The sequence below is a fragment of the Sceloporus occidentalis genome, unplaced genomic scaffold (genome assembly GCF_023333645.1).
Source record: "Sceloporus occidentalis isolate IW3139 unplaced genomic scaffold, rSceOcc1.0.p SCAF_2, whole genome shotgun sequence".
Lineage (NCBI taxonomy): Eukaryota > Metazoa > Chordata > Lepidosauria > Squamata > Phrynosomatidae > Sceloporus > Sceloporus occidentalis.
Genome location: NW_028316982.1, coordinates 269,108,236 through 269,129,780, shown reverse-complemented (window position 1 = coordinate 269,129,780; position 21,545 = coordinate 269,108,236). Strand labels below are relative to the sequence as shown.

Sequence of the window (21,545 nt, the reverse complement as noted above, 5' to 3'; positions counted from 1 at the left end):
AAATGAGTAGGGGATTTGGCCACAAACTCCCCCAAAGCTAAAAAAAGATACAAGTGGTGGTAAGACTCCAGCCTGGACCATCAATGCTGTATAAGATTGCAAAGGGCTGCATGATTCCCACCTCTGCTATTTAGCAGCTCATAGTAAGACAGCACATAGAGTACATAGTGCTGCTGGTGTACAGGGCAAATGTAGACAAATTATGGCTGGCTGAGAGATTCTGAGAGCTGTAGTCCAAAAGGCAATTTTTCCAAGGTTTGAAACATGGATGTTCTTGCTTTGTTTGGTAAGCACAGCTGCCATTTTAGGTTGGGATGACTTGATAAGTGCAAAAACTACAGAACATCTTGTATCACCTTCAAACTGACTGTGGGGGACGGAGTGAGGACTCCTTCTCTTTGCACTGCCTTCTTCGCTCACTCCTGGAGGGCAAAAGTGGTGGCGTGAAGGTTTTCCCCCTTTCTTTGCAATCATTTCCATTTTTGTTGTTTCTTTTCACTCCAGTTGAGTCTACTGATGGTAAATGGCCAGTCCATTGTCTTCTGAGGCACTTTGTTCCACAGTTGAACAGCTGGCAAAGTTCTTCTTCACGTTTAGTCAAAACCTCTTTGCCTGTAATTTGAACCCACTGTTTTTGGTCTTGTTCTTGTGACTGCAGAAATTGTCCAATCTTCTCAGGTTGCTTTTCCTTCCATCTTCTATGTGATAGGTGGCAAAATAGCCATCTTCAAGTATTTGAAAGCCTATCTTCTCTGGCCCCAACACACCCAGCACCCTTACCTTGTCAACAAGTATATAAAGGGGAATCTTGTTGAAACCCTGGATGGTCATCTGTCGGGGATGCTTTGATTGAGAGTTCCTGCATGGCAGGGGGTTGGACTGGGTGGCCCTTGTGGTCTCTTCTAACTCTATGATACTGTGACTGCAGCATTCCTCTGATCTACCTGTTATGCTTGTAATTCTGATCAAAGTAAGTTTGTACTTCTCTTGAATGCTAACTTGCCTTTTGACCATCTAGATCTCTTTGACTACGGTATTCATAATTCACAGCCAGTGTGCTATGGAGATGGGAGAGTGGGTTTTAGACACCAGTTAGAGGAAGGCTAGGTTATGGGGCTGCACCTCATTGAACATTTGTCTTATTTTGATCCTTTCTTTTTCCTTTTAGTCGGGGAACCCATCACCATTCCCAGAATCGAAAATCCAAGCCAGAAGGAAGTAGACTTTTATCACACCCTCTACATGAACTCTCTGATTAAACTTTTTGACAAGTACAAGACGAAATTTGGCCTGCCAGAAACAGAGGTCTTGGAAGTCAATTGATGGGCTGCAAGGATGATCCTTTGGACTTGTGTTTTCGGCGGCAACCTGGCTTTGCAAAGAGACACTTTCTTGCCTGCCAGAATCCAAGTTGTGTTCTACTTTGTGTGTTTTTGGTCTATGAATCAGGGAAGTGAGTGTGGAAGTATGTGTGAGCTTTTTAAAAGGATAAAAGGAAAATAAGTTTTCCTAAAAATTTGAAATGTTAGACAGAAACATTTTTCCCTGTTTCTTTGTGTTTCTTGCTCACACAGCGACATGACACATCTCCCTGCAATGTTCTCTTAAATGGGAAGGGACCACAAGGCACTGATTTGCCTTTTGAAATGTTGGCCATTTGAGGCAGAACACAAAGCCCCTGAGCTAGAACCAAAGCAGTTCAAATATGGAGGAAGCTGCCTTCGTCTGACCTTGGCCATTGATCAGCCACACTGAGTATGATCTATTTTTTGCTAGTTTGGATCTCATGGAGGCCTCTCTCAGGTTTCCAAGCTGAGACCCTTTTAAACTGGAGAATACCAGGGATTGAACCTGGAGTCTTCTACATGAAAGTCATGTATGTACCCTGCCACTGAGCAATGGCCTCTTCTAGCCAACTGGTAGCAAAAAAGGAGGTGGGTTTGTGAAAGTAGTCCAACTTATTTGGACAGGGGTTTGTTCTGATTGGCCAGGCTAGAGGAAGCAGGCTTTGTGCCGTAATGTCACCCCCTAGTGATGGTAACAGATAATGCAAGAGAATGCAATTTTTGAAATGTTGGGAGAGGATGACGGCAAGCATTTCTCTATCTTCTACAAACTGCATATGTTGTGACATTGTCTTTGTCACCCAAATTACGCTGTTGCCTGAAGCAGCCACTGTGAGTGTGTGCGCACCCCTGGGTCGAGGATGGGAGGGAGAAGGTGTGGGCTCAAAACATGCACTTGTAATTTGCAAACTCTCAAATCGGCTTCACAGTGGAGCCCCAGCAAGTTTTGTAATTTTGTGTGAGTTGATTGTGTCATCTCATCATGTCATTTCATGCTCATTTAAGGCACAAGGACAGGCAATAACCAGATAAAGGGGGCCACTAGTGTGTCGGACCACTGTGGGAAATGCACAGAAGGAAGTGAAGGGGTTATTTCTTTCCCTAGAGTCACGGGGGAAAGAAAGTCCCCTTCAGAAGCAAAGGGAACCAAAGAAAAGCAAAGGGAACATTATCCTTCCCTGTCCTTTCCTGGAAAACTAGGAGCCATGGCAGAAGGCATCTCTCTGCTCTTGAGTCTTCCCTAGCAAGAATCACGATTTTAATTGGAAGGGAAAAGGAAGTGATTGCTAGTCTTCATGGATCCAAAGAAAAAGCTGGAATTGCACAGACACTATTCTTGGATTTTTTATTTTCTCAGTTTTGTTTTTTCCTCCCACTTCATGGAATACACACTCACTTCCAAAGCCATTCTTTAAAGCCTCTTTCACTGGTACTGTAGTTAATTCTGTTTTACATGACCAATGTTATGCAGCGCAAGGGGATTTCTTGTTGGGGAAATTCTCTCCAGGAAGCACAAGCAATGCAAATTCCCATGCTTTCTTACATTTCTTCTTTCTTTCTCTTTCCACTTTTTTGTTTTCAAAAAACCAAAAGGCCATGTTGGTAAACAGTCCTTGCTCAGTTAATTGCTTTCCACGACATCCTCACGTTGGCCCTTCTTTCATCTTGGTCTCTCTAAGGTCTTGCTATAGCAACTTGACCTTTTTAAAGATGACTTGGAACCAATCCTGTCGAAATGCTGGAAGCTCAGTATTATTGTTTAGCAGGTATGTCAAAGCAGAATTGAGATCTAGTATTTGACCAGTGGACCTTTGTGTTTCCAACAAGACACAGCTCTTGTGTGTGTGTGTGTGTGTGTGTGTGTGTGTGTGAGAGAGAGAGAGAGAGAGAGAGAGAGAGACTGCATGCACATGATAGAGAATGGGAAAGAGTGAATGAAAAGATTGCCAGCTGCTTTTTGAGCAAGGCTCTTGTGTTTTTACCAGATGCAGAACAGGTAGATTGTTAATTCTTTAGCTTTTTGCCACTCAAGGAATACAGTGGGCCCTTGATATCCATATTGGGTTTGGTTCCAGGACCCCCCCCCCCCCCATGGATACCAAAATCAGTGGATGTTCAAGTCCCATTAAATAGAATGGATAGCAAAATGGTGTCCCTTATATATAATGACAAAACCGAAGTTAGCTTTATGGAATTTATTTTAAATATTTTCAACCCATAGATGCTTAAATTCATGGATAAAGAATCCATGGATACAGCGGGCCAACTGTACATATTTCTTTACTGTTAGCTTATTTAGCCTACATTATCCATACACCCCTTTATTTATATCCCACCTTTCTCCCAGATGTGGACTCAAAGAGGCTCACAAAAAGCAGAAAACTACAATAAAAAACATACTTTAATCTTGATTTTGTATGTTTTAACTATTCTTAGATAATAGAAAAGTTTTTAAAATCTTAATTTGAAGCAAAGATTGAAAACAGTAGAGCGCCACTAAAAAGCCCCTTTTCAATTAAAAATCAGTTCCTAAAGGCTTGCTGGAAAAATAACATCTTAACCTTTTGCTGATAAGATAACAAAGAAGGAGCTGCCAAACTGCCCAAATGTGGGAGCAGCCACAGAGAAGGCCTCTGCATCTGTGAAGGTGTGGGATAGAGAAATCCAGCTATCCAAAGGCGTATTACTAATACATGGAAATGTCTCCTGGCACCATTCTATGTTGTTGTCATCTCTCTCATCTTTCCAAGACATCCATCTCATAACACAACCACTCAGTCTGTAGCTATTGTGCATATGCACTGCTTGTATCTTTTCATGTTTCCCTTCTTTTTGCCTCTTCCGCTGCAACAATTGGGTTGAGTAAGCACCTTGGAGTGCAGAACTGTCCTGTAGACTTACATTACTTTGGAAAGCACCACATGCACCTTGCTGATATTCTGAAATCTAAACAATGGGATTTATCCCTCTCTGAGCCTGTACTTTAAAAAAAAAACCAGTAAAATTGGATATAGTTTTTGCTGCTCCAAGGCTTTGCAAAACCACCCTTCATCAAAGTCTGGTGGCAAATCACTGAAAATACAAAACAGGATGGCTTTTTTGGCAAAGTGGAAAAGCCACTTGGAAACAAGAATTCTCTGCATGTTTTAAGGGCGCTTGGTAATTTGGTACCCAAATTGGGTAGAGGCTAAAGCTACTTCTATTGTTTCTTGGGGGACAGAATTGACACCCAGAACAGCTGGCATTGCCCACCTTATATTAAAAGCATAGGAGCCTTTTGCAGAAGTAATGCTGGCAATCCAAAATCCTGCATGCGTATATTTAAATCTAGCAGGAGTTCAAATGGATTCAATATTTTGAGGGAAGCCAGACCTCCCTGTAACTCTGGAAATATCAATTTTTAAAGATGACAATGCTGATTACTCAGTTCAGTGATGAATGTATATAACAATAGCTCTTCTGCACAATGTATTGACTGTTTTTAAATGTTTACATGGATGTCCACTGAAGCTTTATAGAGAAATATATTCAGAGCCCAATGTGTGTGCATATCTATATATATTTAAATGTTTTGCAATATTTGCATGTTTAACCTGCCGCCTTCAGTTGTTTTAAATCGTTGATAATGATCCAAGCTGAAAATGTGCCTTCAAGTGGTGCAGAAGGCCAGGACTTGGGTTCTTGCATCCCTGTGATCTTAAACATGAAGTGTACACAGATTTTTTAAAAATGCTCCAACATTTGGGCATTTCATGGAATATTGTGTATCGGGGGAAATGTATTTTGTACAAATTTATAGAAATAAATGTAAGGAAAATAATGTTGGATTTTCTGTCTGCCTAGACGCACGTGACCCACTTTCATTGTGAAGCTGAACGTAAAAGAGTTCTTAACAAGCTGAAGATACAAGGCTGAGACAGTGGCAACAGTGCATCAACCTAGGTTTTATGCTCTTGAGACATATATTTAGTTAAGATTATATTAGCTTTTCTATGTATTAGTTTAGAAGGGGAAATAGATATCTACAGCTTTAAGAAAAGCAAGGATTATGAGAAATCCCAGGGTCTCTTACTGTCTCCCTCTAGTTAGTTTCAGTGTGTAGTAAGATTTCAGCCAAGTCAGACCTGGAGAGAGTATTTTCCTTTGACAAAAAGATAAGTCCACAAAGAAAAAAGATAAGTCCACAAAAGCTTCATTAGAAGAAAGATACAATTCACCAAGAATAAAGCAAGGTATTTAGGAAGGACTATTGAGAAAGAAGAAATCAGTAAAACTTTGGAAACTTAAGAAATTTGTGGACAAGTCTTTTGTTCTGGCTGTGTTCCCGAGAGCCAGAGGCCTAACTAGACACAGAGTCCATAGCATTGCTCTTGGGACAAAACAGTCAAAGGAAATCTCCTTCCCAGGTCCAGATAAAGAAAGTTCTGCTAACAGAGCCAGCCAAGAAGGGGAGTTTTCCTAGCCTACAGTTTGGAAGCCTAGATAGCAAAGGCCAGAGCAATTAAAGCCCTTTGCAACCCTTCGTGTGCATTCCAAGCAACCCAGGTCTGTGCAAACTGTTGCAATTACAAAGACTTTGCATGCAAAGGGCCTAAGGAGTCTGCATTTGCAGGAGAGCTAAAAGGGCAGGAAATCCTAGAAGCAGTCAGGCAGCCATAGCTCAGTCCTCATTGTGAAGACTGCAGAGCGCCCCCTGCAGGAGAGTCCTAATACTGCAACAGCAGAACATGGAACCTGAAGAGCTTATTGAAACTGAAATTGCAGATTCAGAAACCAAATCAGTGAGAACTAGGAAACTCACTGCAAAGATGGAACAAAATCTAGAAGAAGAGTTAGCTTCTCTTCAGGAAAAGAGAAAAAAGGTCTTGTCAGCTTTGCAGGAAGACATGAAGACAAGCCAACAGGCATTAAGCATTGAAGCAACATTTGAACTGAAAGAAAATATGGTGCACCACTTTGTAAGCTGGAAGGCACTGTTAGAGCACATCTTCCAACTGCTAAGCCATATAAATACTCCAGAAACCTTAAACAAGAAGGCAGAAATAAAGGATCAATCAGAGCTTGAAGAAGGAGACTTCAGCAAAGCTGTTCAAAGTCAAAATTATGTTATCCACATTTGAATATGTTGTGTGGATGTTGAAAGCTTTTAAATCAAATGAAAATCTCTCTCTGATCTGACGGTATAAAAACCAATTGAAATTATAGCCCTCTGTTTCCAATTCATCTTGCGTTTTCATGGTTATCTTATTAGTTTTTTTGTCTATTACAACTAAATCCTGATACGTTACCCATCTATTGTCACTTATTACATTGATTCTATGGAAAGCCTCATTAGTTGAGGTCCAGAGAGGCAATTTCGGGTACAGCGTCAGCTTAAACTTATTCCACACACGAAACAATGCTTTTCTAATAATGTGGCTTGTAAATTCTTTGTTAGCAGCAAGCTTGTTATAAAATAAAAAGGCATGAATTCCAAAAACTGTGTCAGATAGTTCTAAATTCAAAAGCTGTTTGTTTTGCAAATTAAACCAGTCGACCATCCAGTCGAAGGCACAGGCATAGAAATAAGTTTTCAGATCAGGAAGACCTAAACCACCTCGAGTCGGTTTATCACATAAAATTTTAAATCTAACCCTAGGTTTTTTACCAGCCCAAACAAAGCGGCTAATATCTTTGTTCCAATCTTTAAAGGGTCTGTCATTTTCTAAGATGGGGATCGTTTGAAACAGAAAAATAATTTTGGGAAGTACAGACATTTTGATCGTTGCGATCCTTCCCAACCAGGAGAGCCCTAACTTGCACCATATATTCAAATCTTTTTTGACATTTTGCCAGAGTTTAACATAATTATTTTTTAAATAATTCTGAATTTTTATTAGTAAGCCAAACACCCAGGTATTTTACCTTATCTGCTAGTTTATAACCAGAGCATCTAGATAGTTCTTCTCTATCAGTCTTATCCATATTGATAGTCAACCAAACCGTTTTATCTCTATTAACCACAAGACCAGAAGCATTTCCAAATTGTTTAAATAATCTATTCGTTCTTTCAATATCTTGCAAGGGTTTAGCAAGTGATATCATAACGTCATCAGCATAGGCTTTAAGTTTTATCATTTGACCTTTTAATCTAACGCCATGTATTTCATTGTTATTGCGAATTTCTATGTTTAAGAGCTCCAAAACCAAAATGAATAGCAAAGGCGATAGAGGGCAACCTTGCCTAGTACCCTTGAAAATATATATTGTTTTAGACTTTTCACCATTAATAATTAAATTAGCTGATTGCCTCTGATATATCCGATCCAGCCAAGTACCAACATTTCCTCCCAGTCCGGCCCTCCTGCAAGTTTCTTTTATAAATTTCCAATTGATTCTATCAAAAGCTTTTTCATAGTCAACAAATAATAAAGTTAGAATTCTATCACAGCTTTTGCCATGATATTCTATAAGGTTTAACACATGTCGGACATTATCTCTCAACCTTCTTTCTGGTAGAAAACCCACTTGGTCTGGGTGGATATATTCTTTAAGTACAGTGGTACCCCGGGATACGAATTGACCGCGTTACGAAATTTCCGGGGTACGAAAAAGTTAGATTTAAAAAAACTGTTCCGGGTAACGAAAGATTTTTCGGGTTACGAAATTAATTTCGGCGCGAAATTCAAATCAGAAGCGCGGCTAGCGGCTTTCCAGTGGCTTTTCGGGTTGCAAAATGTATCGGGTTACGAACGGCGCCGCGGAACGAATTAATTTCGTAACCCGAGGTAGCACTGTACTAATTTAAGTCTATTGGCTAGAACAGCAGCAAAGATTTTGTAATCTGCGTTAAGTAGCGCGATAGGACGAAAGCTTTTTGGTTTCGGTGTTTCATCCTCTGTCTTTGGGATTAAAGATGTAAAAGATTCAAGCCAGGTTCGTGGGATGTCACCATGCAGCATGTTGTTCATAACTAATTTCAAGGGGTTAACAACCCTATCTATGAAAGTTTTATAATATTCAATTGGAAAGCCGTCCGGACCTGCTGCTTTTCCAGATTTAGCAGCCAGAATCGCGGCTTGTATCTCCTGCGTTGTGATATCTTTGTTCAACAAATCACGGTGTTCTAATGAGATCTGAAAAAAATTCTTGTCGTTCAGGTAGCTTTTGATTAAGTCTTCTGAAATATTATCTTCCTTAAACAAATTCGAATAATATTTGAAAGGATGTCCTGTTGAAGAGGGAGCAAGCTTGTTTTCTGCTGCTCCAGAGAACAGGACCCGGAACAATGGATGCAAGCTACAGGAAAAGAGATTCCACCTGAACATTAGGAGGAACTTCCTGACAGTAAGGGCTGTTCAACAGTGGAATGCACTCCCTCGGAGGGTGATGGAGTCTCCTTCCTTGGAGGTCTTTAAACAGAGGCTGGATGGCCATCTGTCAGGGATGCTTTGATTGGGATTTCCTGCATGGCAGGGGGTTGGACTGGATGGCCCTTGTGGTCTCTTCCAACTCTACGATTCTATGATTCTATAATAATTTATAAATATCTTTTCAATCTCTTTTTGCTTAGAAAAAATGTTACCGCCATATTTTATCTTGGTTATTTGTTTCTTGTGTATTTCTTTTCTTAATCTATGCGCTAAAAGTTTGCCTGGTTTATTTGCAGAGTAAAAGAATTTTTGCTTAATATATTTAATCTTTTTATTTGTTTCTTCTGACAATAAGATGGAAATTTGTTTCTTAATGATATTCAATTCCATAATAAGGTTTTTATCATCTCTATTTTTAATACGTTCCTTCTCTTTTATCTGAAGCTGATTTTGAAGATCAAGTAATTCTTTCTCCCTTATCTTTTTTTATTTCTGAGCTCTTTTTTATGAAGAAAACCCTCAAGACAGCCTTTGAGGCATCCCAAATGATGTCAATTGGGGTTTCTTCCAACATGTTCTCTTTAAAATAATTATCCAATTCTTGTTTGGCTTCTTCCACTATTTTATCATCCTTAAGAAGGGATGCATTCAGTCTCCAATTAAACTTGCGAGTGCCAAATGATAATTCCATATTAACAGATTTATGATCAGATGTAAAATTAGTAGTCATGCTTATGTTTTTAACTTGCGGAGAAAGGGTCGATGAAATCAAAAACATGTCTAACCGAGCCCATGATGAATGAACATATGAATAAAATGAGAAGTCTTTTTCATTTGGGTTTCTTAATCTCCACACATCAACTAAGTTACAGAACTCTACAAGGTCAAAAAAACTTTTAGGAAGTTTGCCTTGCTTAGGCTTTATTTGCTGAGATGACGTTCTGTTTTAAGAAGACCCTAAACAGAAGGTGATTTCCTATTTAGCTGGTCAACAACTAGACCCCAAGGCAAAGGAGTTTCAGCCCAAGACACTTCTAATGCCAGCTGCTGCACCCATTGTTCAGCCGGCAGAAGTACCACCTTTAGTGCAGACCTCAGCAGTAACCTCAGTGCCTTACCAGAGCCAGTCCTTCAACAGACAAAGAAAACCCATCACATACCCAGTTAGTACCACTGTTCCTACTAACTTGGGTTACCAACAGCAACCAATCCATGCTTCACTCAGCACAAAGCCACATTTGCAAAATGTGCCAGAGGCCCCACCTGGAATAGTGTGTCCAGTTCTGGGCACCACAATTCAAAAAGGACATTGAGAAACTGGAGCGTGTCCAAAGGAGGGCGACTAAAATGGTGAAAGGTCTGGAAACCATGAAGCCCTATGAGGAAGGCCTTAGGGAGCTGGGGATGTTTAGTCTGGAGAAGAGAAGATTAAGAGGTGATATGATAGCCCTGTTCAAATATTTGAAGGGATGTCATATTGAGGAGGGAGCAAGCTTGTTTTCTGCTGCTCCAGAGACTAGGACCCGAAGCAGTGGATGCAAACTGCAGGAAAAGAGATTCCCCCTCAACATTAGGAGGCACTTCCTGACAGTAAGGGCTGTTTGACAGTGGAACAAACTCCCTCGGAGTGTAGTGGAGTCTCCTTCCTTGGAGGTCTTCAAACGGAGGCTGGAGGGCCATCTGTCGGGGATGCTTTGATTGTGATTTCCTGCATGGCAGAATGGGGTTGGACTGGATGGCCCCTGTGGTCTCTTCCAACTCTATGATTCTATGATTCTAACTATAACAAAGAACCCAAGGAGAGACTTAACAGACAAAGGTGTTCAAACATTCTCAGAAAAACCTGAAGACTACATCCTCTGGAAAGCCATCTTCCGAGGAGCCATGGAAGATATGGGATTATCTGCAAAGGAAGAACTGACCTTGCTAATGGCATGGCTCAGCCCCTTCATCTTCAGAGCAGGTAAAAAGAGTTTATGCTGCTCATATAGCAGACCCTTCGGCAGCCTTACAAGCTGCATGGGACAGATTGGACCAGAGATATGGAAGTGCAGCTCAGATTGAGACCTCTCTTTTATGTAGATTAAACGACTTACCTCAGCTCACAATGAGAGACAGCAAGAAGTTGTGGGACCTTTTAGACCTTTTACAAGAGCTACAGAATGCTAAAAACAATCCACAGTTACCTGGTCTGTTAATAATAAATAATAATAATAAAGTTTTTATTTATATACCGCACCTTCCTCAGATCAGGGCGGTTTACACAAGTTACAATTACACATACAATGCATTAAAAACAAACACCATACAGTATACAATAAAATAAAGGGAATGGTGAGGGGGGAGGGAATCAGGTCCAGCATTCTTCTCTCCCTCTGAGGCCTGGACCAAGGCAGATGGACCGGAGGGAGGGCTCTTCTTCTTCAGGCTAGCCCCTGATGGAACTGGGCCAGCCTTCTCTCTCCCCCAGAGGCCGAAAAGAGAGTCCCAGTGCAAGGCCCTGCTTTGAAGCAAGATCCCAAGACTCGCATAGAGGGAGAAGAAGACTCGGTGGTTGTAAAAGGGGAAAAGGTTGGCGGCCATTCTGGAGCCATTTCTTCTTGCAGAGTTCTGAGCACATTATCAGCGGCCATTTTAGAGAGAACTTTTTCCATTCAAGTATATGGATAGAGTTTTATGAAGAGATTAATGTGTGTTTTATGTTTGTTCACGTTGCAAGCCTGAAGAAAGGAGCTAGAAGACTCTTTAACCGACTCCAGGTCTGGCTGTGTTGAAGTAGCATAAGAGTGGTGACAGTAGGAAAGCGGAGCAGTAGCAGGCTGTAAGTAAAATCAGCACTACACCGTTTGTCCTCTTCATCCTTGCTGAGTTGTTGCGTTGGCAACTAGGACCAGCCAGAATGGATAGGCTTTCTGAAGAACTAGCACATGGACACACACATGACACTCGTTCTCTTAGGGACAGACACCCGACTGAGAAGGCCCTAGAACTGCTGTTAAAAGAGGAAAGTCACTTAAGTGTGAAAGAGCTGAAAGCTTGGAAGAGTCTGCAAAATGCCATGTCCTTGCTGTCAGCAGTCTGCGACTCAGAAGACATGCAAAGAAGAGAGCTTGCCCAGCAATCCAGTTTCCTAAAGTGGAAAGAAGTGGTGAATAAAAGGATCCAAACACTTCAAACCATTAACAATCCCGATGCAGAATCCAGACTAAAACAGTTCCTGGAAGAAGTCGCGGATAAAGAAAAGGAATATAGCGCAGTTTTGGACACAGTCAAGTTCCGGCTGCAGAGCTTAGAGCTTAATAAAGAGAGTGAAAAGTCCCCTGCCAGCAGTGCCAAGTCCAGCAGAGGAATATACCCAGGGAAGCCTCAAAGTACAAAGAGGTCAAAAACCTGTCACACCAGCAGGTCTTCTTCCCACAGGCATAGTTCCCGCTCCAGTAAAAGTGGTAGTGGCAGTTCTTCTTCCCATGCTAGCTGGAGTTCGTCTATGGTAGCCCAACAATTCAAAGTAGAAAGGATGAAATTAAAGGCTGAAATATTGCATGCCGAAGCAGAGGCAGCAATGGCCAGTAAAGAACTAACCCTTTTTTGTCAAGAGGTTGATTTAGAAAAGCAAGAACTTGCTATTCAGAATGAAAAGAAACTTCTTCTCAAGGCTAAGGAGGCTTCAAAACTGTCCATAAAGGCCAGGATTTTAGCCAAGACCTTCCAGGAGGATCTGAGTGAAGAAAACGTGAGGTTGCTTCCTACACAAGAGCCTAGAGACAGGATGTCTACCTTGTTCTTTGTGGATGAGAGCTCCCCACAGGATCCAGTGGTCAAGTCACCTCCTAACTTAGATGCTAGCAAGACATAATTGCTTGCTGTTCCATGGCTTCAGCCTACAGAAAGACCTGTCTGCAAAGAAAAGATCATCCATCATGACTGTCTACAGTCAATGAACCCTTTGGAGACCAGAAGCCCATGGCGGGGAGCCAAATTCCCAGCCATGCTAGCGTGGCCATTCAGCAAGCCCCGGCTGCTGAAGCTCCCAAGACTTACAGGCCTAGAGAATCTATGGACTTGCCTGCCAGTCAAGCTGATTTGCCAACTAAAGGGAATCCATGCTTCTTCCAGCCTGCAGAGACGATTCCCACCTTCACGGAGTCTTGTTCACCACTCATGTTTAAAACTTCCAGGAAGGACTTTAGAGACAAGGGAGTCCAGAATTCTCAGACCTTCCTGAAGACTTTATCTTATGGAAGGTAACTTTTCAGAGAGCCATTAGAGATTTGAAACTGCAAGCAGATGAGGAGCTCACCTTACTCATGGCATGGTTGGGCCCCAACTCGTCCCTTCAGGTCCAGAGAATCTACGTGGCCTACGTGTCAGATCCAGTTAAGGCGTTGCAGACAGCGTGGAACAGATTAGAGGAGCGATATGGTGCATCAACAGAAATAGAAGGAAGCATCTTTACTAAACCGGCTTTATAAGTTCCCAATCCTCAAGTCAAAGGACTACCGTCAACTTTGGGACTTAAGTGATCTTTTAGTTGAACTTCAGTCTGCAAAATGTAATCCAGAGTTACCTGGTCTAGCCTGTTTAGATCAATACATCACACAGAGGCAGGTTCTCCAAAAACTACCCTTTCAGCTCCAGGAGATGTGGGGAAGAGAGGTGTTTTCTCATAAGGTAACTCACCCACAAAAGCCAGAGAAGGTGAAAATAGTTTTCGACTCAAGTGCCAGGGAAGTTTGCTTCTCCCCCATCAGTCCAGAGACATGTCCACTTGTACAGTCCTTCCTCCGTCCCACCAGAACATTCCTTCTGGATGGACATGTACTGCTAAAGACAGGCCTACAGACCCTGGAACGTCACCTATTTCTCTTCACTGATATCATCGTGGTTGCCAAACCCAAGTCACAGTTGCATTTCAAACTGAAGAGACAGGCATGCCTTTCCAAAATGTGGACAACATCTTGCATGGAAGAGGTCTGTGAGGACAGTGCTAGCCTGGAAAAGTCTTTCGTTTTAGGATGGCCCACCACTAACTGCGTTGCTAGTTTCAGTTCCATGGAACAGAAAGAGAAGTGGCTGACTTCCTTTCAAAGTCGAATAAAGGAAGAAAAAGCAAAAGACTACCCCAAGAGCACTCCCTTGAAGATTATTGCAAAGGATGTTGGAAACTGTACATATTCAGAAACTTTAACCGTAACCAATATGGACACAGCAAATGATGTGATCCTCGTGGTCCTGCAGCAGCTTGAAATTAATAGCTGTGGAAAAGCTGGGTGTGAACTCTGGGAAAGAAGATGTTCCGTATTCTCTTATTGGACACGAATATCCATTTGGAATCAAAATGAGCCACGTTCGTGACACTTTGCCTCAGATGCAGGGATCAAAGGGCTATGTCTGCCCTCTGGACCTTCAGGGGGCTTTCCTGATGGAACAGCTGCCCCGTGAGCTTCAGTGCCAGTTCATTCTCAAGCCAAGCCGCCTGGCCACTGGCCATGAGCTGAATAAGTTGAGCCAAAAGCCATTTAAAAGGAAAAGATCCATTATAAACTGGGCCTTCTGGCGGGGAGTAGGTGCTCCAGTGGACAATGCACCACCATCTTCAGTATCTCCTGTATCAGGGAAGCTGTTTGGCCTTTCCCTCCCAGCCATCTGTGAGACTGAAAATCTGTCCCCAGCCCTAGACTTAGCATGGAAGGCCTGGGTGTCTCAGATCAAAGACACTGAACACCTTACTGTGCCCAGACAATATCTTCCTATAGAGCCTGGACCAAATACCGTTTATGAACTTCACATTTTTTGTGATGCCTCTGAAATAGCAATTGCCGCAGTAGCCTATCTGAGAGCTACAAATAACACCGAGACACATACAGGATTTATTATGGCCAAAGCAAAGGTAGCACCCAAACAAACAATACCCAGATTAGAGCTGTGTGCTGCTTTGCTAGCTACCCAACTTCTTCAAACCATTTGTGTGGAAGTAGAGACAAAATTCCATAAAGTATTACTATATACTGACAGTATGGTTGTATTAGGATACCTTACAAACACTACAAAGAGATTTAAAATGTACATAACCAACAGAGTAAACAAAATTCTTTCTTGTACTCAACAAAGTCAATGGAAATATGTTCCTTCTGAATTAAATCCAGCTGATATTGCTACAGGAGGAGCTTCAGCCCAAAAGGTGCAGTCTTCCACTTGGCTGACCAGTCCAAAGTTCCTGATGGAGTTAGATGTTCCTGATCACAACAATGGTGAAAACCAAGAAATAAACTTCAGACTGCAAACCAAAAAGAGTGTGATGCACCCACGATCCAAACCCTGACCTCCCTTTCCCCATGACCTCTTGGAAACATGGCTGTTGTCGTGTGTTGTGACTTTGGAGGACTCTCCTGGCATGCAAGGCTTGTTGGGGGCTGGCCAGTGCCTCCCTTCGAGGCTGAGAAAGTGTGTCTTGGCCAAGGTGGGCATCCAAACCTTGGGCTCCCTTTCCCCATGACCTCTTGGAAACATGGCTGTTGTCGTGTGTTGTGACTTTTAGGACTCTCCTGGCATGCAAGGCTTGTTGGGGGGTGGGTAGTGCCTCCCTTCGAGGCTGAGAAAGTGTGTCTTGGCCAAGGGGGGCATCCAAACCCTGGGCTCCCTTTCCCCATGACCTCTTGGAAACATGGCTGTTGTCGTGTGCTGTGACTTTTAGGACTCTCCTGGCATGCAAGGCTTGTTGGGGGATGGCCAGTGCCTCCCTTCGAGGCTGAGAGAGTGTGTCTTGGCCAAGGTGGGCATCCAAACCCTGGGCTCCCTTTCCCCATGACCTCTTGGAAACATGGCTGTTGTCGTGTGTTGTGACTTTGGAGGACTCTCCTGGCATGCAAGGCTTGTTGGGGGGTGGGCAGTGCTTCCCTTCGAGGCTGAGAGAGTGTGTCTTGGCCAAGGTGGGCATCCAAACCCTGGGCTCCCTTTCCCCATGACCTCTTGGAAACATGGCTGTTGTCGTGTGTTGTGACTTTTAGGACTCTCCTGGCATGCAAGGCTTGTTGGGGGGTGGCCAGTGCCTCCCTTCGAGGCTGAGAGAGTGTGTCTTGGCCAAGGTGGGCATCCAAACCCTGGGCTCCCTTTCCCCATGACCTCTTGGAAACATGGCTGTTGTCGTGTGTTGTGACTTTGGAGGACTCTCCTGGCATGCAAGGCTTGTTGGGGGGTGGGTAGTGCTTCCCTTCGAGGCTGAGAGAGTGTGTCTTGGCCAAGGTGGGCATCCAAACCCTGGGCTCCCTTTCCCCATGACCTCTTGGAAACATGGCTGTTGTCGTGTGTTGTGACTTTGGAGGACTCTCCTGGCATGCAAGGCTTGTTGGGGGGTGAGTAGTTCCTCCCTTCGAGGCTGAGAGAGTGTGTCTTGGCCAAGGTGGGCATCCAAACCCTGGGCTCCCTTTCCCCATGACCTCTTGGAAACTTGGCTGTTGTCGTGTGTTGTGACTTTGGAGGACTCTCCTGGCATGCAAGGCTTGTTGGGGGCTGGCCAGTGCCTCCCTTTGAGGCTGAGAGAGTGTGTCTTGGCCAAGGTGGGCATCCACAAAAAAACTGAGGCACGGGCACAGAGACTGGTGTTGAGGCTGGCATGATTGGGGCCTGGATCCTTCCGATATGTTCACTATGCGGGCGTCCTCAGTTTGAACTTCAAAAGAAACCCAAAAACATGTTGTCAGTGAGTGTTGCACTTACACCTCGGTTCACAAGAGAGGAATGTGAAATGGACAGCACCCAACGGCCTGTAAAAACTGTATTTGTAATTTTTATTTATTGTGTCTATTTTAGCATCATTACAATTAGTACGGCTTTCGGAATTCTATATTTTGTATATTTGGCTGCATGCAAGACAATGATCTTTTCAGATCTGTTGAGTCAGAAATATTTTTGATTTCTGACATGATTGCATAGCACTCAGAAATTTCTTCCTTTAGTAATTTTAGGGTCCTTCTCAGGACTTCCATGTGTATTCTATCATTATTAGAAAATTGAGCCCTGTTCAGTTTTTCTGTTCTGGAAAGAACTCCCTTTGTTTTATTAGAAAGCAATACAATCTTTTCTGTTTTATCCCTCATGGGGTTTTTTTTACATTTGTAAGGGAGTTATAGAGTCATTACGTGTATCTAGGGTTGCCGTAAGTCAGGACCTCCAAACCGGGACAAATGTAGGGCCACATTTTCAAATGTAGGACACGTCTTTTAAAAAATGGAGGACACATGAAAAATTTGATAATTTTTTTAAAATTTTAATATAAATGCATGTTTCTTTGGCTGCTCAAAATGGAGGACATTTTGGCATTATTCCTAGACAGATGTCAGAAATGTACTTCTCTTTCTGGCCAAATACCACCACCCCCCGCCGAATTCTACAACTATAAGTCCCACTCCCAAGCTCTGGCCACTTACCACCACCACCTTCCTCCTCCTCCTTCTGCTCCCCCCCCTCCTCCTCCTCCTCCTCAAGGCTGTGGAATCCTGGGAACTGTAGGTCTGTGGACTCTCCTGGCATGCAAGGCTTGTTGGGGGGTGGGTAGTGCCTCCCTTCGAGGCTGAGAAAGTGTGTCTTGGCCAAGGTGGGCATCCAAACCCTGGGCTCCCTTTCCCCATGACCTCTTGGAAACATGGCTGTTGTCGTGTGTTGTGACTTTTAGGACTCTCCTGGCATGCAAGGCTTGTTGGGGGGTGGCCAGTGCCTCCCTTCGAGGCTGAGAGAGTGTGTCTTGGCCAAGGTGGGCATCCAAACCCTGGGCTCCCTTTCCCCATGACCTCTTGGAAACATGGCTGTTGTCGTGTGTTGTGACTTTGGAGGACTCTCCTGGCATGCAAGGCTTGTTGGGGGGTGGGCAGTGCTTCCCTTCGAGGCTGAGAGAGTGTGTCTTGGCCAAGGTGGGCATCCAAACCCTGGGCTCCCTTTCCCCATGACCTCTTGGAAACATGGCTGTTGTCGTGTGCTGTGACTTTTAGGACTCTCCTGGCATGCAAGGCTTGTTGGGGGATGGCCAGTGCCTCCCTTCGAGGCTGAGAGAGTGTGTCTTGGCCAAGGTGGGCATCCAAACCCTGGGCTCCCTTTCCCCATGACCTCTTGGAAACATGGCTGTTGTCGTGTGTTGTGACTTTGGAGGACTCTCCTGGCATGCAAGGCTTGTTGGGGGGTGGGTAGTGCTTCCCTTCGAGGCTGAGAGAGTGTGTCTTGGCCAAGGTGGGCATCCAAACCCTGGGCTCCCTTTCCCCATGACCTCTTGGAAACATGGCTGTTGTCGTGTGTTGTGACTTTGGAGGACTCTCCTGGCATGCAAGGCTTGTTGGGGGGTGAGTAGTTCCTCCCTTCGAGGCTGAGAGAGTGTGTCTTGGCCAAGGTGGGCATCCAAACCCTGGGCTCCCTTTCCCCATGAACTCTTGGAAACATGACTGTTGTCATGTGTTGTGACATTTAGGACTCTCCTGGCATGCAAGGCTTGTTGGGGGGTGGGTAGTGCCTCCCTTCGAGGCTGAGAGAGTGTGTCTATTTTAGCATCATTACACATAACTGCGTTCCCTTCTATCATATCTCCTTTACTGGTCCTTCCGTAAGCTAAAACTGCCCCAAACGTTATCGCCTTTTGTACATAGGGGAGTTGATCTAGCCACTTGATTATTTTAGCTGCCCCCGTTTCTGCAGCATTCCCAGCTTTAGGAGTGTGAAGTCTTTACAAGGCTTGCAAAGGACTGACTGTTCCTCAATTAAAGCGCATCTCCTCCAGTGCTACACTGCAAACACAACACAAATAAATTTACCTTCTGCTGACACCTGTTTACACAACCAAAGCACTCTTTAATCCAATGTTATATTTTATGTAACAGGTGGATTTGTTTGCTTTCGGCTACATTAGCTATTGCAGGGATGCAGCAGAGCTGGGGCACATGGAGGAATATGAAGAAAGCAACATACAAGAGGAATTGTTGGGATTTTGCACACATTCCTGAGGCTTTCCACACAATATGGAGACCATAGATCCCACCCTTCCTCTCCATCTTTATTCTCATAACAACCCAGCAAAATAGTTGTACTATGCTGGCTTGGAATTTGGTGAGCTGTACTACAATCTCCACCCTGAAAAGAAAAGAAAACCCCTTTCCAAGCTCTTTTTTCACAGTTGTAACACTAGACTGCTATCCCACTGAGGCCTGAAGGTACTTAGAAATAAAGGAAAACTAAAGAAGAAAGTGAAAGGACAGGCTTACTGCTGAACATAAAGAAAACAAAAATAATGACCACAGAGGACCTACATAAATTCAGCCTGGAGAATGAGGAAATCCTAGGTTGAGAAATTTCCTGTACCTTGGATCAAATATTGACCACAACAAAGACTGCAATCAAGAAACAAGAAGAAGCCAAGGAATGGGAGGGGTAGCAATGAAAGAACTAGACATGATCTCAAAGTGTAAAAATCTACAGCTAAGCATCAAAATTAGAATCGTCCAAGCCAATGTATCCCCATCACCATGTATGAGAGCTGGACAGTGAAGAAAGCATTTCAGATGTTGCTGGAGAAGAGAGCTGAGAATACCGTGGATGGCCAAAAATGAATCCTAGGACAAATCAAGCCTGAGTTTACCCTGGAAACCAAGATAAAGAAACAGGCTGTTGTACTTTGGCCACATCATGAGAAGGCATGACTCATTAGAAATGACAATAATACTGGGAAAGGTAAAGGGTAGTAGAAAGAGAGGAAGACAACACATATCAGATGGCTGGACTCAGTCAGGGAGGTCACAGGCCTGAATCCGCAGGGCGTGAGTCTGCAGGACCTAAGCAAAGCAGTAGAGGGTCTTGGAGATGGCTTATCCACAGGGTCACTAGCAGTTAAAAACAACAGCAAAATCAAATCCCGCCTGATCTCAGAAGCTAAGCAAGATGCAGCCTGACGAATGGATGGATGGGGCACCACCAGCCTGCATGAGACACTACCAAGCAATACCAGGTACTGCAAGTTATGGTTTAGAGGAAGATAATGACAAGCCATCCTTGACTATTTCTTAAATTCGATGTGAATGATAAGGAAATTGGATTAGCCAAAGAGTTCCCAAACTTTGGATCAATCATTGATCAGAATGGAGACTGCAGTCAAGAAATCAGAAGAAGACTAGGACTTGGAAGAACAGCTCTAGAGGAACTAGACAAGATCCTGAAGTACAAAGAGATATCACTGAATACTAAAGTTAGGACTGTTCATGCCATTGTATCTCCCATCACGATGTATGGGTATGAAAGTTGGATGGTGAAGAAAGCAGACAGAGAATTCTTTCCATTTGAGATGTGGTGCTGGAGAAGAGTGCTGAGAACACTGTGGACCAGCCAAAAAGACAAATAAATGGGTCAAAGAATAAATCAGGTCTTAAGTCTCCCTAGAAGCCAATATGACTAAGTTCAGCTATTATACTTTGGTTTCATCATGAGAAGGCCCAATAATGCTTTGCAAGATACCAGGCAGTAGGAAATGAGGAAGACTTCATTCAAATGGGATAATCTTAATCAAGGGAGCTACAGCCCTCAGTCTGCAAGACCTGAGAAAGACCTGAGATTTGATGATGGGGTGATTTGGAGCTCTCTCATTCATAGGGTTGTCATGGGTCAAAGTCAACCAGAAGATAGTTAACAACAACAAAAAGAAAACTCCACAAAATTCATAGGGTTACTGTAAGTTGGCAGCAATGTCAAGACATACCGTATATAGACACATGCAGGTATCCCACTGGCATGAAATGAACAGGAAGAGTTCCAAGTGACAACAACACATTGGCAAATATATGCAGTCACTCAGTCAGCTTCCACAGATACTTCACTGAGACAAAAGTAATACCATATATCTCTTATTCACAGGCAGGAACTGTAAGGACGACCCTCCAGATGTTAGAATAATAGAACTGAAAATGACCTCAAAGGGCCATCTATTCAAACACACTTCCATGCAGCAATACACAACAAAATACGTATTCCTAAAAGATGGTCACCCAAGACCACCATCTTCCAAGGCAGTCTATTCTACTATTGTTTTTACACTGCAGCCCCCAGAATTCTATACCACTGTTTATCAAGTGTTGGGAGTTAGTGATATAGTGATCCTGGTTTTCCCAAGAACCTATCTTTAGATACAGTGGTACCCCGGGATACGAATTCACCGCGTTACGAAATTTCCGGGGTACGAAAAAGTTAGATTTAAAAAAACTGTTCCGGGTTACGAAGGATTTTTCGGGTTACGAAAATCTTTTCGGTGCGTTTCGGCGCGAAATTCAAAGCGCGGCTAGCGGCTAGCGGCTTTCCAGCGGCTTTTCGGGTTGCGAAATGTATCGGGTTACGAACGGCGCCGCGGAACGAATTAAATTCGTAACCCGAGGTAGCACTGTATTCAGAAAGAACCCTTAGATTTGTGGAAGTACAAAGGGATGTGTGTTAACCCACAGCAGAGATGGGTCCAAAATCTAATTGGGGTGGGCATCCTGGCAGAATGCCTTGTCTACTGGGATGGGGACAGAAAACCATCAGGCAGGGTGCAGAATGGAGTAACCTGAAGAGAAAGGAGTTCACCGTTTGGATCAAATTCTGCTCTTCACTACAATAATTTGTTGAAGGTTCCTACTTATAAGCTTGTAACTTGGGGGACTTGGCCACCCTTTAAGAATATTTAGCAATAGCAATAACATTTACATTTCTATACCACTTCATAGTGAACTCAGCACTTTTTAAGTGGTTTACAGTGTATAAGCCAATTGCCCCCAATATGCTGGATACTCATTTTACTGACCTACGAAAAGATGGAAGGCTGAGTCAACCTGGAGCCCTCTGGGAT

General features: G+C 43.4%; 1 protein-coding gene across 1 annotated transcript in view; it reads left to right on the top strand.

Annotated features, from left to right (window-relative positions):
* The window catches only part of DGAT2 (diacylglycerol O-acyltransferase 2), a 55,205-nt gene extending 48,391 nt beyond the window's left edge, over window positions 1–6,814 (top strand). Inside the window, exon 8 of the mRNA XM_089513017.1 lies at window positions 1,169–6,814. Within this exon, the coding sequence (XP_089369143.1) occupies window positions 1,169–1,323 (155 nt within the window). The 3' untranslated portion in view covers window positions 1,324–6,814. The remainder of the gene's footprint in view (window positions 1–1,168) is intronic.
* Window positions 6,815–21,545: the final 14,731 nt, after the last annotated feature.